Here is a 13,328-nt window from a genome sequence, read left to right on the forward strand (position 1 = left end):
AAAACCAAAGGGAGTAAAATAACCATGGGGTGGAATCAGCGGAAAAACTCTGGTAACATGAATAACCAGAATAGATCAACTCCCCCAAGAAAAGATACGGCAGATGTGATTGAAGATCCCATTCATAAACAACTGGCTGAGATGTCAGAAATCGAATTCAGAATTTGGATTGCAGACAAGATTAATAAAATGGAATTAGGAATTCGAGGAGAAATTCAAAAATTGTCTCAAGAATTTAACGAATTTAAAGACAAAACCACCAAAGACTTAGACACACTGAAACAAGAATTTGTAGCCCTCAAAGATATGAAAAATACAGTAGAATCCCTCAGCAACAGAATGGAGCAAGCAGAAGAAAGGATTTCTGACACTGAAGATAAAGTCTTCGAATGCTCCCAATCTCTCAAAGAGGAGGAGAAATGGAGAGCAAAAACGGATCACTCACTCAGAGAACTCTCAGATAATTCGAAAAAAAGCAACATAAGAATTATAGGGATTTCTGAGAATGATGAAGTGGCCTCCAGGGGCACAGAGGCCCTTCTGCATGAAATTATGAAAGAAAATTTCAAGACATGCCTAGAGAATCTGAAATTCAGAGAGCAGACAGCTTCAGAACCCCAGCACGATTCAACCCCAATAAGTCATCCCCCAGACATATCATAATTAGCTTCACTAAAGTTAACATGAAAGAGAAGATTCTCAAAGCAGCCCGGCGAAAGAAAACTATAACGTACAAAGGTAAGAATATTAGAACAACTGCAGATCTCTCTGCTGAAACTTTTCAAGCCAGAAGAGGCTGGTCATCAACTTTTAATCTCCTAAAGCAAAAAAACTTTCAACCCAGGATCTTGTATCCAGCTAAACTGAGTTTCATCTATGATGGAGAAATTAAATACTTCAATGACATTCATATGTTGAAAAAATTTGCCATAAGTAAACCAGCTCTTCAGGATATTCTCAGACCTATCCTCCACAATGACCAACCCAATCCTATACCACAAAAGTAAACTCACTCAGAAACTTCGGATCAAACTCCAACTTCCACACTGGCGAAAGGATTAAAAATGTCCACTGGACCTTTGAAAAACTCGATACCCAAAATTCCACCAGACTTATCAATACTCTCCATCAATGTGAATGGCTTAAACTGTCCTCTAAAGAGGCATAGGTTAGCTGACTGGATACAAAAACTCAAGCCAGATATTTGTTGCATACAAGAGTCACATCTCAACTTAAAAGACAAATACAGACTCAGGGTGAAAGGATGGTCATCCATATTTCAGGCAAATGGTAATCAGAAAAAAGCAGGTATTGCAATTTTATTTGCAGATACAGTAGGCTTTAAACCATCAAAAGTAAGGAAGGACAAGAATGGTCACTTCATATTTGTTAAGGGTAATACTCAATATGATGAGATCTCAATTATTAATATCTATGCACCCAACCAGAATGCACCTCAATTTATAAGAGAAACTCTAACAGACATGAGTAACTTGATTTCCTCCAGCTCCATAATCGTCGGAGATTTCAACACTCCCTTGGCAGTGTTGGATTGATCCTCCAGAAAGAAGCTGAGCAAAGAAATCTTAGATTTAAACCTAACCATCCAATATTTAGATTTAGCAGACATCTACAGAACATTTCATCCCAACAAAACTGAATACACATACTTCTCATCAGTCCACGGAACTTACTCCAAAATTGACCACATTTTAGGTCACAAGTCTAACCTCAGTAAATTTAAAGGAATAGAAATTATTCCATGAATCTTCTCGGACCATCATGGAATAAAACTTGAATTGAGTAACAACAGGAATCTGCATACCCATACAAAAACATGGAAGTTAAATAACCTTATGCTGAATGATAGCTGGGTCAGAGATGAGATTAAGAAAGAAATCGCCAATTTTTTGGAACAAAATGACAATGAAGACACAAACTATCAGAACCTCTGGGACACCACAAAGGCAGTTCTAAGAGGGAAATTTATAGCACTGCAAGCCTTCCTCAAGAGAACGGAAAGAGAGGAAGTTAACAACTTAATGGGACATCTCATGCAACTGGAAAAGGAAGAACATTCCAACCCCAAACCCAGTAGAAGAAAAGAAATAACCAAAATTAGAGCAGAATTGAATGAAATTGAAAATAAAAGAATAATACAACAGATCAATAAATCAAAAAGCTGGTTTTTTGAAAAGGTCAATAAAATAGATAAACCTCTGGCCAACCTAATCAGGAAAAAAAGAGTAAAATCTCTAATCTCATCAATCAGAAACAACAAAGACGAAATAACCACAGACTCATCGAAATCCAAAAAATCCTTAATGAATATTACAAGAAACTTTATTCTCAGAAATATGAAAATCTGAAGGAAATAGACCAATACTTGGAAGCACGCCACCTTCCAAGACTTAACCAGAATCAAGTGGAAATGTTGAACAGACCCATATCAAGTTCAGAAATAGCATCAACTATACAAAACCTCCCTAAAAAGAAAAGCCCGGGACCAGATGGTTTCACGTCAGAATTCTACCAAACCTTTAAAGAGGAATTAGTACCTATATTACTCAACCTGTTCCAAAATGTAGAAAAAGAAGGAAGACTACCCAACACGTTCTATGAAGCAAACATCACCCTGATCCCCAAACCAGGAAAAGACCCAAAAGAAAAGAAAATTATAGACCAATATCACTAATGAATATAGATGCAAAAATATTCAACAAGATCCTAACAAACAGAATCCAGCAACACATCAAACAAATTATACATCATGACCAAGTTGGTTTTATCCCAGAGTCTCAAGGCCGGTTCAATATACATAAATCTATAAATGTAATTCAGCACATAAACAAATTAAAAAACAAAGATCACATGATTCTCTCAATTGATGCAGAAAAAGCTTTCGATAATATCCAGCATCCCTTCATGATCAGAACACTCAAGAAAATTGGTCTAGAAGGGACTTTTCTTAAACTGATAGAGGCTATCTACAGCAAACCCACAGCCAATATCATATTGAATGGAGTTAAATTGGAATCATTTCCACTCAGATCAGGAACCAGACAAGGCTGCCCATTGTCTCCATTGCTTTTCAACATTGTAATGGAAGTTTTAGCCACCGCAATTAGGGAAGAAAAGGCGATCAAGGGTATCCATATAGGGTCAGAAGAGATCAAACTTTCACTCTTCGCAGATGATATGATTGTGTATCTGGAAAACACTAGGGACTCTACTACAAAACTCCTAGAAGTGATCAAGGAATACAGCAGCGTCTCAGGTTACAAAATCAACATTCATAAATCGGTAGCCTTTATATACACCGACAACAGTCTAATTGAAAAAGCAGTTAAGGACTCTATCCCATTCACAGTAGTGCCAAAGAAGATGAAATATTTGGGAATTTACCTAACAAAAGACGTGAAAGATCTCTATAAAGAAAACTCTGAAACTCTAAGAAAAGAAATAGCTGAAAATGTTAACAAATGGAAAAACATACCATGCTCATGGCTGGGAAGAATCAACATTATCAAAATGTCCATACTACCCAAAGCAATATATAATTTCAACGCACTCCCTATTAAAGCTCCACTGTCATATTTTAAAGATCTTGAAAAAACATTACTTCGTTTTATATGGAATCAGAAAAAACCTCGAATAGCCAAGACATTACTCAGAAATAAAAACAAAACAGGAGGAATCACACTACCAGACCTCAGACTTTACTACAAATCATAGTGATCAAAACAGCATAGTATTGGCACAAAAACAGAGAAGTAGATATCTGGAACAGAATAGAGAACCAAGAGATGAATCCAGCTACTTACCGCTATTTGATTTTTGACAAGCCAATTAAAAACATTCAGTGGGGAAATGATTCCCTATTTAACAAATGGTGCTTGGTGAACTGGCTGGCAACCTGCAGAAGACTGAAATTGGACCCACACCTTTCACCATTAACTAAGATAGACTCTCATTGGATTAAAGATTTAAACTTAAAACATGAAACTATAAAAATACTAGAGGAGAATGCAGGGAAAACCCTTGAAGAAATTGGTCTGGGTGAGTATTTCATGAGGAGAACCCCCCGGGCAATTGAAGCAGCTTCAAAAATACACTACTGGGACTTGATCAAACTAAAAAGCTTCTGCACAGCTAAGAACACAGTAAGCAAAGCAAGCAGACAGCCCTCAGAATGGGAGAAGATATTTGCAGGGTATATCTCTGACAAAGGTTTAATAACCAGAATCCACAGAGAACTCAAACGCATCAGCAAGAAAAAAACAAGGGATCCCATCGCAGGCTGGGCAAGGGATTTGAAGAGAAACTTCTATGAAGAAGACAGGTGCACGGCCTTCAGACATATCAAAAAATGCTCATCATCTTTAATCATCAGAGAAATGCAAATCAAAACTACTTTGAGATATCATCTAACTCCAGTGACACTAGCCTATATCACAAAATCTCAAGACCAGAGATTTTGGTCTTGATGCGGAGAATCAATCCGCATCTTGATGCGGATGCGGAGAAAAGGGAACACTTCTGCACTGCTGGTGGGAATGCAAATTAATACATTCCTTTTGGAAAGATATATGGAGAACACTCAGAGATCTAAAAATAGATCTGCCATTCAATCCTGTAATTCCTCTGCTGGGCATATACCCAGAAGACCAAAAATCACAACATAACAAAGTTATTTGTACCAGAATGTTTATTGCAGCCCAATTCATAATTGCTAAGTCATGGAAAAAGCCCAAGTGCCCATCGATCCACGAATGGATTAATAAATTGTGGTATATGTATACCATGGAATACTATGCAGCCTTAAAGAAAGATGGAGACTTTACCTCTTTCATATTTACATGGATGGAGCTGGAACATATTCTTCTTAGTGAAGTATCTCAAGAATGGAAGAAAAAGTACCCAATGTACACAGCCCTACTATTAAACTAATTTGGGACTCTCACATGAAAGCTATAACCCAGCTACAACTTAACAATAGGGGGAAGTGGGAAAGGGGGTGGTGGTGGGTAGAGGGAGGGGGATTGGTGGGATCACACCTGTGGTGCATATTACAGGGTTATTTGCGAAACTTGGTAAATGTAGAATGTAAATGTTTTGGCACAGTAACTGAGATAACGCCGGAAAGGCTATGTTAACCACTGTGATAAAAATCTGTCAAATGGTTTATGAAGCGAGTGTATGATGCCCCATGATCATATCAATGTATACAGTTATGATTTAATAAAAAAAAAATAAAATAAAAAAATAAAAGATAGAAGGTAACTTTCTTAAATGGATAAAGACTATCTACAAAAAAAAAAAATACAGCTAACATCACATTTAATGTTGAGAAAATAGAAGATTTCCCACTAAGAATAGGAATAAGGCAAGGATGTCCGTTCTCTTACTCTTTTTCAACAGTGTATTGGAAACACTAGCTTGTGAAATAAGACAAGAAAATAAAATAAAAATTATACTGATTGGGGGGCAGTGCCTGTGGCTCAAAGAGTAGGGTGCCAGCCTCATATACCCGAGGTGGTGGTTTCAAACCTGGCCCTAGCCAAAAACTGTGACTAAAAAAACTAAATAAAATAAATAAATAAATATATATATATATAATATATATATTGGGAAGGAAGAACTAAAATTGCCTTTATTTATAGGTGACACAATTGTGCATGGAAAAAATCTGAAAGAATCAACAAAAAAAATTTGGAATTAATAAGCAATTATAGAAGAGTTGCAGGATATGAGGTTAATATACAAATGTCAATCACATTTCTACATACAAACAATGAACAAGTGGAATTCAAAATCTAAACATAAAACATCCCCACAAAGGAAATATCTAGGCACAAGTCTAACAAAGTGTGTAAAAGATACATAAAACTCTATGAAAAAAATCAGAGAACTAAGCAAATGGAGAGGTAGGTAGGTTTATGGATAGGGAGACTTAATATTCTCAAGATGTTAGTTTTTCCCAACTCAACATATAGACCCAAAATCTATGTTGGTCAAAAATGGTATTGTTGGCAATTTCTTATGGCTTTAGGTTAAGCACTATGCTGCTCTTTACTTTTACCTATATTTGGGTATTTACATAACTAAAGCCTTTTAAAAACTTGTCCTTAATGTATCCATCAATTCCATGAGTGTTTATTGAGTGGACATATAACCCAATAATCTGGGCATGGCCTCATAAAACCAAAGTCCTAAAAATGTAAAGATAGACCCTCTTGATAATGACTATGGTACCAATACCCTCAGCAAGCATCTTGATGCAAATTGAATCTTTGTATGTACCCATCAGGGTAGATTCTAATTTCTCTTTTTACAGAACTGGAAGGAAGCAATGATGCCATTTGCAGAGAGCTGCTCTATTAGATGGGGATGGAAGGAGCCTTAGTTCTTGGAAACAGATCACTGGGTGAATGTAGGGAAGTGTCCCAATGGTTTCCTGGTTCTCTGAGTGATGAGGAACACTGACTTCAAATAACAATGGAAACTTCCAATAAGAGAAGCCCTGGGCCTTATAGAAAGACAGGGTTTAGGAGACAAGGAGAGTTTGAGTATTTTTTACCCCCCAGATAGGAGGTTCTGCCCCCCATAGAAGAGGTTGCAGAGACAGTTGGGAAATAGGAAACTCATTCCTAACTCACCTCATTGCCTTGTGAAGACCTAAAATGGTCCATACAGGCTTCTTACTGCCACATCTCAGCCCCCATAGGAAAATGAACTCTTCAGGGAACAGAAGTGAAATTGGATAATTTGTCTAACAAGGAGCCTTGAGAATTGATTCCTTATTGGTCCAGAAATTGTAAATATTCCCTGAGTTCCTACAACTTATCCCCCACCCTACCTGTGCTTCTGTGAAGCATCTTCTGGCCCAAAGATCTAACTTCACCACCTTTCCTGGAAGCAGAGTCAGCCTCTTTGTTGTCCATCAAAAGGAAGGAAATGGAGGCAATGTCATTCATGCCTGAATGATGGTATCAAGACGAAAAAAAAACAGTAAGTGACTTCAGGGGGTTGAGGGATGGCTGAATTAGTGAGGGGCAAGCTCTATGATCTCAGAGACCCTGGAATATTCTATCCAGCCAAATCAGCACACTCTTCTCAGCCCAGGACTCAGTGGCTATTCTTACCCATCTTAGCTGAACCTGGTCCAGTTATGATGCTACCAAAACTTTTCCAAACAGAGTCTACATCTGTCGCCCTGGACAAACTTGCAGCAATGTCGTTACAGCTCACAGCAACCTCAACCCCCTGGGTTCAAGTGATCCTCCTGCCTCAGCCTGCCAACTAGGTGGGACTAAAGATATGTGCCACCAACTCTGGCTAAATCTTCTATTTTTAGTAGAGATAGGAGTCTCAATTTTCTTCAGGCTGGTCTCCAACTCCTGACCTCAAGCTATCCTCCCACCTTGGCCTCCCAGAGCGCTGGGATTACAGGCAGGAGCCACCCTGCCTGGCCCTCATTTGATTTTATTAATCTCATTGTCCTTCCATTTCTACTTACGTGAAGCAGCGCTAACCCCACTGGGTTGTTGTGAGAAGCAAATTAGCAAAAAACTTGTATCAGCACCTGGCCCTATGGGAGAATCATTATTTATTCATGTATGTATTGAACAATTACGTTTATGCTTTTTTATGGTCCAGACAACATGCTGGCTACAAAAATGAACAAAGATGAATAATCTCTGATTTCAAGTGTCTTGAGGACATGGTCTGTGTATATGTAGTTATTTGTTCCCAACCTTAGGCCGGACGCTGGCACTATATGTGTAGCAGTTGCTAGTGATTGTTAATGGAGCAAGGGAGGAGGTGAATGAATAAGTGAATAAAAGTGATATGATGAGAGCTACACTTCAGAATTTTCATCTGGGGATCTCAGAGTGATTTGGAGGAGAAGAGAATGAACACAACTAAAGACTAGTGAATTTAGCGACCCAGAAGTGATAAGAGTTGATTTCGGGTAGTTGGGGGAGGAGGTGAGTCTAAGTGACTACAAAAACTGAATTTTCATTGTGGACCATCTAGCAACTCATTGATAGATGGCCTTTGGCAGTAGAGGTAACAAGGGAAGAAGAGTAAAAATTTCACATACAAGTGTCTAGGAGTATGAAGATTTCATTTGTAGAAATCATGGCTCCAGAAGAAAATAAATTTTATTTTGTGTGTATGTTAAGTTTTCCATGCCAGGAAGAAAGAAAAGGTAGGGGAGAAATGCGTATTATAACCATATTACTTATGTCAGAATCAATGCAGAGAATTTTTCATAAATTTATTCCTCAAAACAATGGTATATATGAATTATATACCATTATTATCATCATGTTTGACAAACAAAGAAAAAAAAGTGAGACTTTAGCATTTAGGCAACTTGTTCAAGATCGCCCAGCTCGTAAGTGGTGAGTCCTTGATTCAAAGCCAAGTGCGTCTCTGTTCACAGTCCTTTCTTTAGACCTTGAGACAACACTGCCAAATGTTGGCTGAGACTGTACCATGATGCTGGGCCATCCGTAAGTCCCTTACCCATTTCATTCTCTAAGTTCCAGATCTCTTATAAAAATAAGATTTCCCATAAAGATAAAGACAATGAAGCTTAGAGAGATGAACAGTCAGTAAGTCAGAGAGCCAGGGTCTTAGTCTGGTCTGTTTGAATCTGGTCTGAGTCTGGTCTGTTTGACCTACTTACTTTGCAGCACTCTGACTTCCTGCAGGTTACTTGGAAGATGATATTGAGCGTGCAAATGCAAATACAGATGTGTAGGTGTGAGCCTCAAGTTGTAAGTTTGGGAATCAGCTTTGAAAAATCTCTTTCCCTTTGAGACTTCTAGGGAAAAAGCTTTTTAAAGCAGCCCTTACCTTTAACTTCAGGGCATTTCTATAACTTTCCATAAGTGATTCTATAACTTTTAGCAGATACTGCTAAGAGCCATGGGACAAAAGTAGTGTAAAACATAGAGAGCACCATTGACTATTGGAAAGTGCAGGGGGGAAAAAGAGAGAGAAAGAGAAAAAGAGGGAGCCAAAGCCAGAAGCTTGGAAACCATTCAGGGGTGTTAGATCCCAAGAAGGGAATCCATGCAGAGATGGAGGGAGTGGACTCTAACAAGGACTGTCATTGCAAAGACAGACAAGGACTGAGCCCAGCAGTGTTCAGTTAACTGACTCCTGTGCTTCCATATTCCACGCAGCCTAAGCGTGGATGCTGTGGCATGTCCCTCGTAACTCCCTAAACCCAGTCTGGATTTATCCTTCCCTGAAATCCCAAAACACATGTTAGCTGCATTGACTTTCTTCTCCTTACTCTACATGCAGGTTTCATATTTGTGTCTTGATGGATCTTTCTACAATTCATTCATTCATTCCGTCCGCTTATTAAATCCCTCTAGATGCCAACCCCAGTGATATATACGGGAGATACCAAGCAACAAAACACAATCCCCATCCTCAGGGCATTTACACTAACTTGAGAGATATTTACAATAGCAAGATAATTTTGTGTAGTGATCAATGTTATGAAGATAATAAAACACTATTCTTATCTGTGTGACTTTGATTGAGCTTCTTAACCTTCGTGTGTTTTCTGTTTTCTCTTCTGGAAATTGGGATAACAATTGTACATTGTAGTGTACTTTGGGGATTAACTGAGTTAAAATTTGTCAGATTCTTAAGACAGGGTCTGGCACAGAATCAACATGATGGGTGTTTGCTGTTATTCTTTCTCTTTTTATTTATCTTTTCAGAAACAGAGTCTCATTCTGTCGCCAAGGCCAGAGTACAGTGGTGTAATCAGTGCAGCCTTGAACTCCTGGCCTCCCAAAGCACTGGGTATACAGGTGTGAGCGCTGTACTCAGCCCTGCTATCATCCTTGAGCATGAGACCCACTTAAGAAGATGGTCAGGGTGGCGCCTGTGGCTCAGTTGGTAAGGTGCCGGCCCCATATACCGAGGGTGGCGGGTTCAAACCCAGCCCCGGCCAAACTGCAACCAAAAAATAGCCGGGCGTTGTGGTGGGCGCCTGTAATCCCAGCTGCTCGGGAGGCTGAGGCAAGAGAATTGCTTAAGCCCAGGAGTTGGAGGTTGCTGTGAGCTGTGTGAGGCCACGGCACTCTACAGAGGGCCATAAAGTGAGACTCTGTCCCTACAAAAAAAAGAAGATGGTCAGAGAGAACCTCTCTGAAAAGGCAGCTTTCGAACTGAAACATCAGTGAACTAAAGGATCCAGTAACAAAATATCTCGATGGAAAGTATACCCCACAACGGAAAACAGCAGGTGTGAAGGCCCTGAGAGAGGTGTATGCAAACAAGAGAGAAGACTTCTGTGGTGGAAATATGGTGAGTAGCACAGATGAGGCTGAAGATGAGGCAGGGGCCAGTTCATGTAAGTCCAGTGAGCCCTTGAGATGGGGTATTTGAGCTTTACACTGTAGGCTTTGGGAGGATATTGGAGAATTTTAAACAAGAGAGTATTTTAGAAGGATAATTCTGAAAGGTGGCTCACACCTGTAATCCCAGCCTTTGGGAAGCTGACATAGCAGGATCACTTGAGGCCAGGAGAACAAGATAGTAACACCCTGTTTCTACAAAAAATTAAAGAGCTAGCTGGGTGTGGTGTCACACACCTATAGTCACAGCTGCTCAAGAGGCTGAGGCGGGAGGATTGCTTGTGCCCAGGAGTGAGAGGCTTCAGGGAGTTATGATAATACTTCTACACTCCAGCCTGGGCAACAGAGTAGACCCATTCTCCCAGCTGAGAATAGGTGGGGTCAGTATTGGTTCCTATGGCAGAAAGAATAAAGGCCTGGAGAGAGACCAGTCTGCTGCAGGTTGCTAGCAAGAAGTAGTTGTTTCCCGGAGGTTATTTAACCATGTACTGATAATGGACGTTTGAGTTTTCTTCATCTTAAATCATAATAAATAAAGCCTCAGTAAATTTCCCGGTACATACACATGGTATAATCATTATACCTTTATGAAAGTCTGTGGGTAAGTCTACAACATAGACCCCTATAAGTGATTTTTCTTTCTTTGCTTTTTTTAATCTCCATCTTGATTTACAATGGTTTGAAATACTCCTACTACCAATTTGAAAATTATATGCTATATGCCCACCACTTTAGTGCTTACACTTAAACTTTAATCATGTGCACTTGATGTAGGAAGTCCAAAATTATTAATGTATCTATTCTTCTGCAAATAGTATAACAACCTCATGTTTTCATTTCAACTGTTGCTTATATTCTATATCATCGTTGCTTAGTATTTTTTTTTTTTTTGGCCGAGGCTGGGTTTGAACCCACCCCCTCCAGTATATGGGGCCTGTGCCCTACTCCTTGAGCCACAGGCGCCACCCTGTTGCTTAGTATTTTAATCTGCCTTGTTTACATACTCTGATTAATGATTCTGAAGTGTTTTTGTTTTTTTTTTCTTTAAGAGAAAAGGTCTGCTATTTTGTGCAGGCTGTTCTTGGACTCCTGGACTCTAGCAATCCTCTTGCTCAGCCTCCCAAATAGCTAGGACTACACGTGCATGCCACCAAGCCCAGCTAATATTTTATTCTTTTAGAGATGGGGTCTTGCGATTTTGTCCAGGCTGGTCTCAAACTTCAGGGCTCAAGAGCTCCTCCTGCCTTGATCTCCCAAAATGCGAGTGTTTTAAGTGTGAGCCACAGTGCCCTGCCTATTACTAAGTGTTCCAAGTTCAATGTTTCATTTATAATTTTTCTGTTTGGTTGACTAATACTTCTCAGACATCATTTCTTTCTCAAGTAAAGTTGTTTTATCCTGAAGTAAATCTGTCTGTAGTTCTTTGCACAAGAGTCCACACACAGTGCGCACTCTCAGTCTTTGTATGAAATGGGAATCTTCAGGGGAGGGTCCTGAAACTACACCTTGAAAGTTGAATTGCCGTGAGCACTTCGTGGATAGTCCCAGTCGTGATGAGGAACTTTAGGGCTGATCTCACTCACTTCCCAAAACCATCTCCCCAGCTTTCCTGTAACTTCCCCCTTCAGTACTTCCAGAGGATCCACACACATGGAATCCAGGAACCAAACCAGCGCATCTGAATTCATCCTCCTGGGGCTTTCTGAGAAGCCAGAGCAGGAGACTCTTCTCTTCTCTCTGTTCCTCTGCATGTACCTGGTCACGGTTGTAGGGAATTTGCTGATCATCCTGGCCATCAGCACAGACTCCCATCTCCACACGCCTATGTACTTCTTCCTAGCCAACCTCTCCTTGGTGGACCTCTGCCTGGCCACCGACACCATCCCCAAGATGCTGGTGAGCATCCAAACCCGAAGCAGGTCCATCTCTTACCCTTGCTGCCTGACCCAGATGTACTTTTTCCATTTCTTTGGCATCATGGACAGTGTCTTGATAGCCGTGATGGCTTATGACCGGTTCGTGGCTATTTGCCACCCCTTGCACTATGCCACCATCATTAGCCCAGGCCACTGTGGCCTGCTGGCCGGAGGTCCATGGGTATTTTCTTGCTTCATATCCCTCACCCACATCCTCTTGATGACCCGCCTGGTTTTCTGTGGCAACAATGAGCTGCCACACTACTTCTGTGACCTCACACCCCTTCTGCGACTCTCATGCACGGACACAACCATCAACAGGGTCTTCGTGCTGGTGGTGGCAGGGGCGGTGATAGCCACCCCATTCATCTGCATCCTGGCCTCCTACGCTCACATCCTCGCAGCTGTGATGAAGATCCCCTCCGCAGGTGGCAGAAGGAAAGCTTTCTCCACTTGTAGCTCCCACCTGTCCGTGGTCGTCCTCTTCTATGGGACCACCATTGGGGTCTACCTGTGCCCGTCTTCTGTCCGCACGGCCATGAAGGAGAAAGCTTCTGCCGTGATGTACACAGCAGTCACCCCTATGCTGAACCCCTTCATCTACAGCCTCAGGAACAGAGACCTGAACGGGGCCCTGAGGAAGCTCAGTAACCAAAAGATCGCCTCATCTTCCTAAGTGCCAGGATGCTGGGGAACTAACTTCCAGGGAGTAGAATCTAAATGAATGGGGATCATGGGCTGACACTGAAGGAGTAGTTGCTTTGAGTTTTGAATTGCAGAAGTTTAAAAGGAAATCTCAAGATGGCCTTGTAACAGTATCCCCAAATACCAGCACCAGTAAGGATCTTCTGAATGTGTCTCTGTCTTCTTCAGAAAGATAGTCATGACCCTGCTGGATTGGGTTTGCCTTGGTTCAGAATCCGTTTAGCACTCTAGAAGTACTTATTGAGTAGTTATTTGTACTTGCTATTAGATGCTAGCCATAGAGTGGTGAACAGGAGAGACAGACCCTAAAGTT

General features: G+C 40.6%; 1 protein-coding gene across 1 annotated transcript; it reads left to right on the top strand.

The window, feature by feature from the left end:
- Positions 1-12,044: 12,044 nt before the first annotated feature.
- On the top strand, positions 12,045-12,986 carry LOC128580418 (olfactory receptor 24). The gene has a single exon (XM_053582230.1). The coding sequence runs from the start codon at positions 12,045-12,047 to the stop codon at positions 12,984-12,986; it is 942 nt and encodes a 313-aa protein (XP_053438205.1).
- Positions 12,987-13,328: the final 342 nt, after the last annotated feature.

This window comes from Nycticebus coucang, chromosome 3 (assembly GCF_027406575.1).
Source record: "Nycticebus coucang isolate mNycCou1 chromosome 3, mNycCou1.pri, whole genome shotgun sequence".
Taxonomy (NCBI): domain Eukaryota; kingdom Metazoa; phylum Chordata; class Mammalia; order Primates; family Lorisidae; genus Nycticebus; species Nycticebus coucang.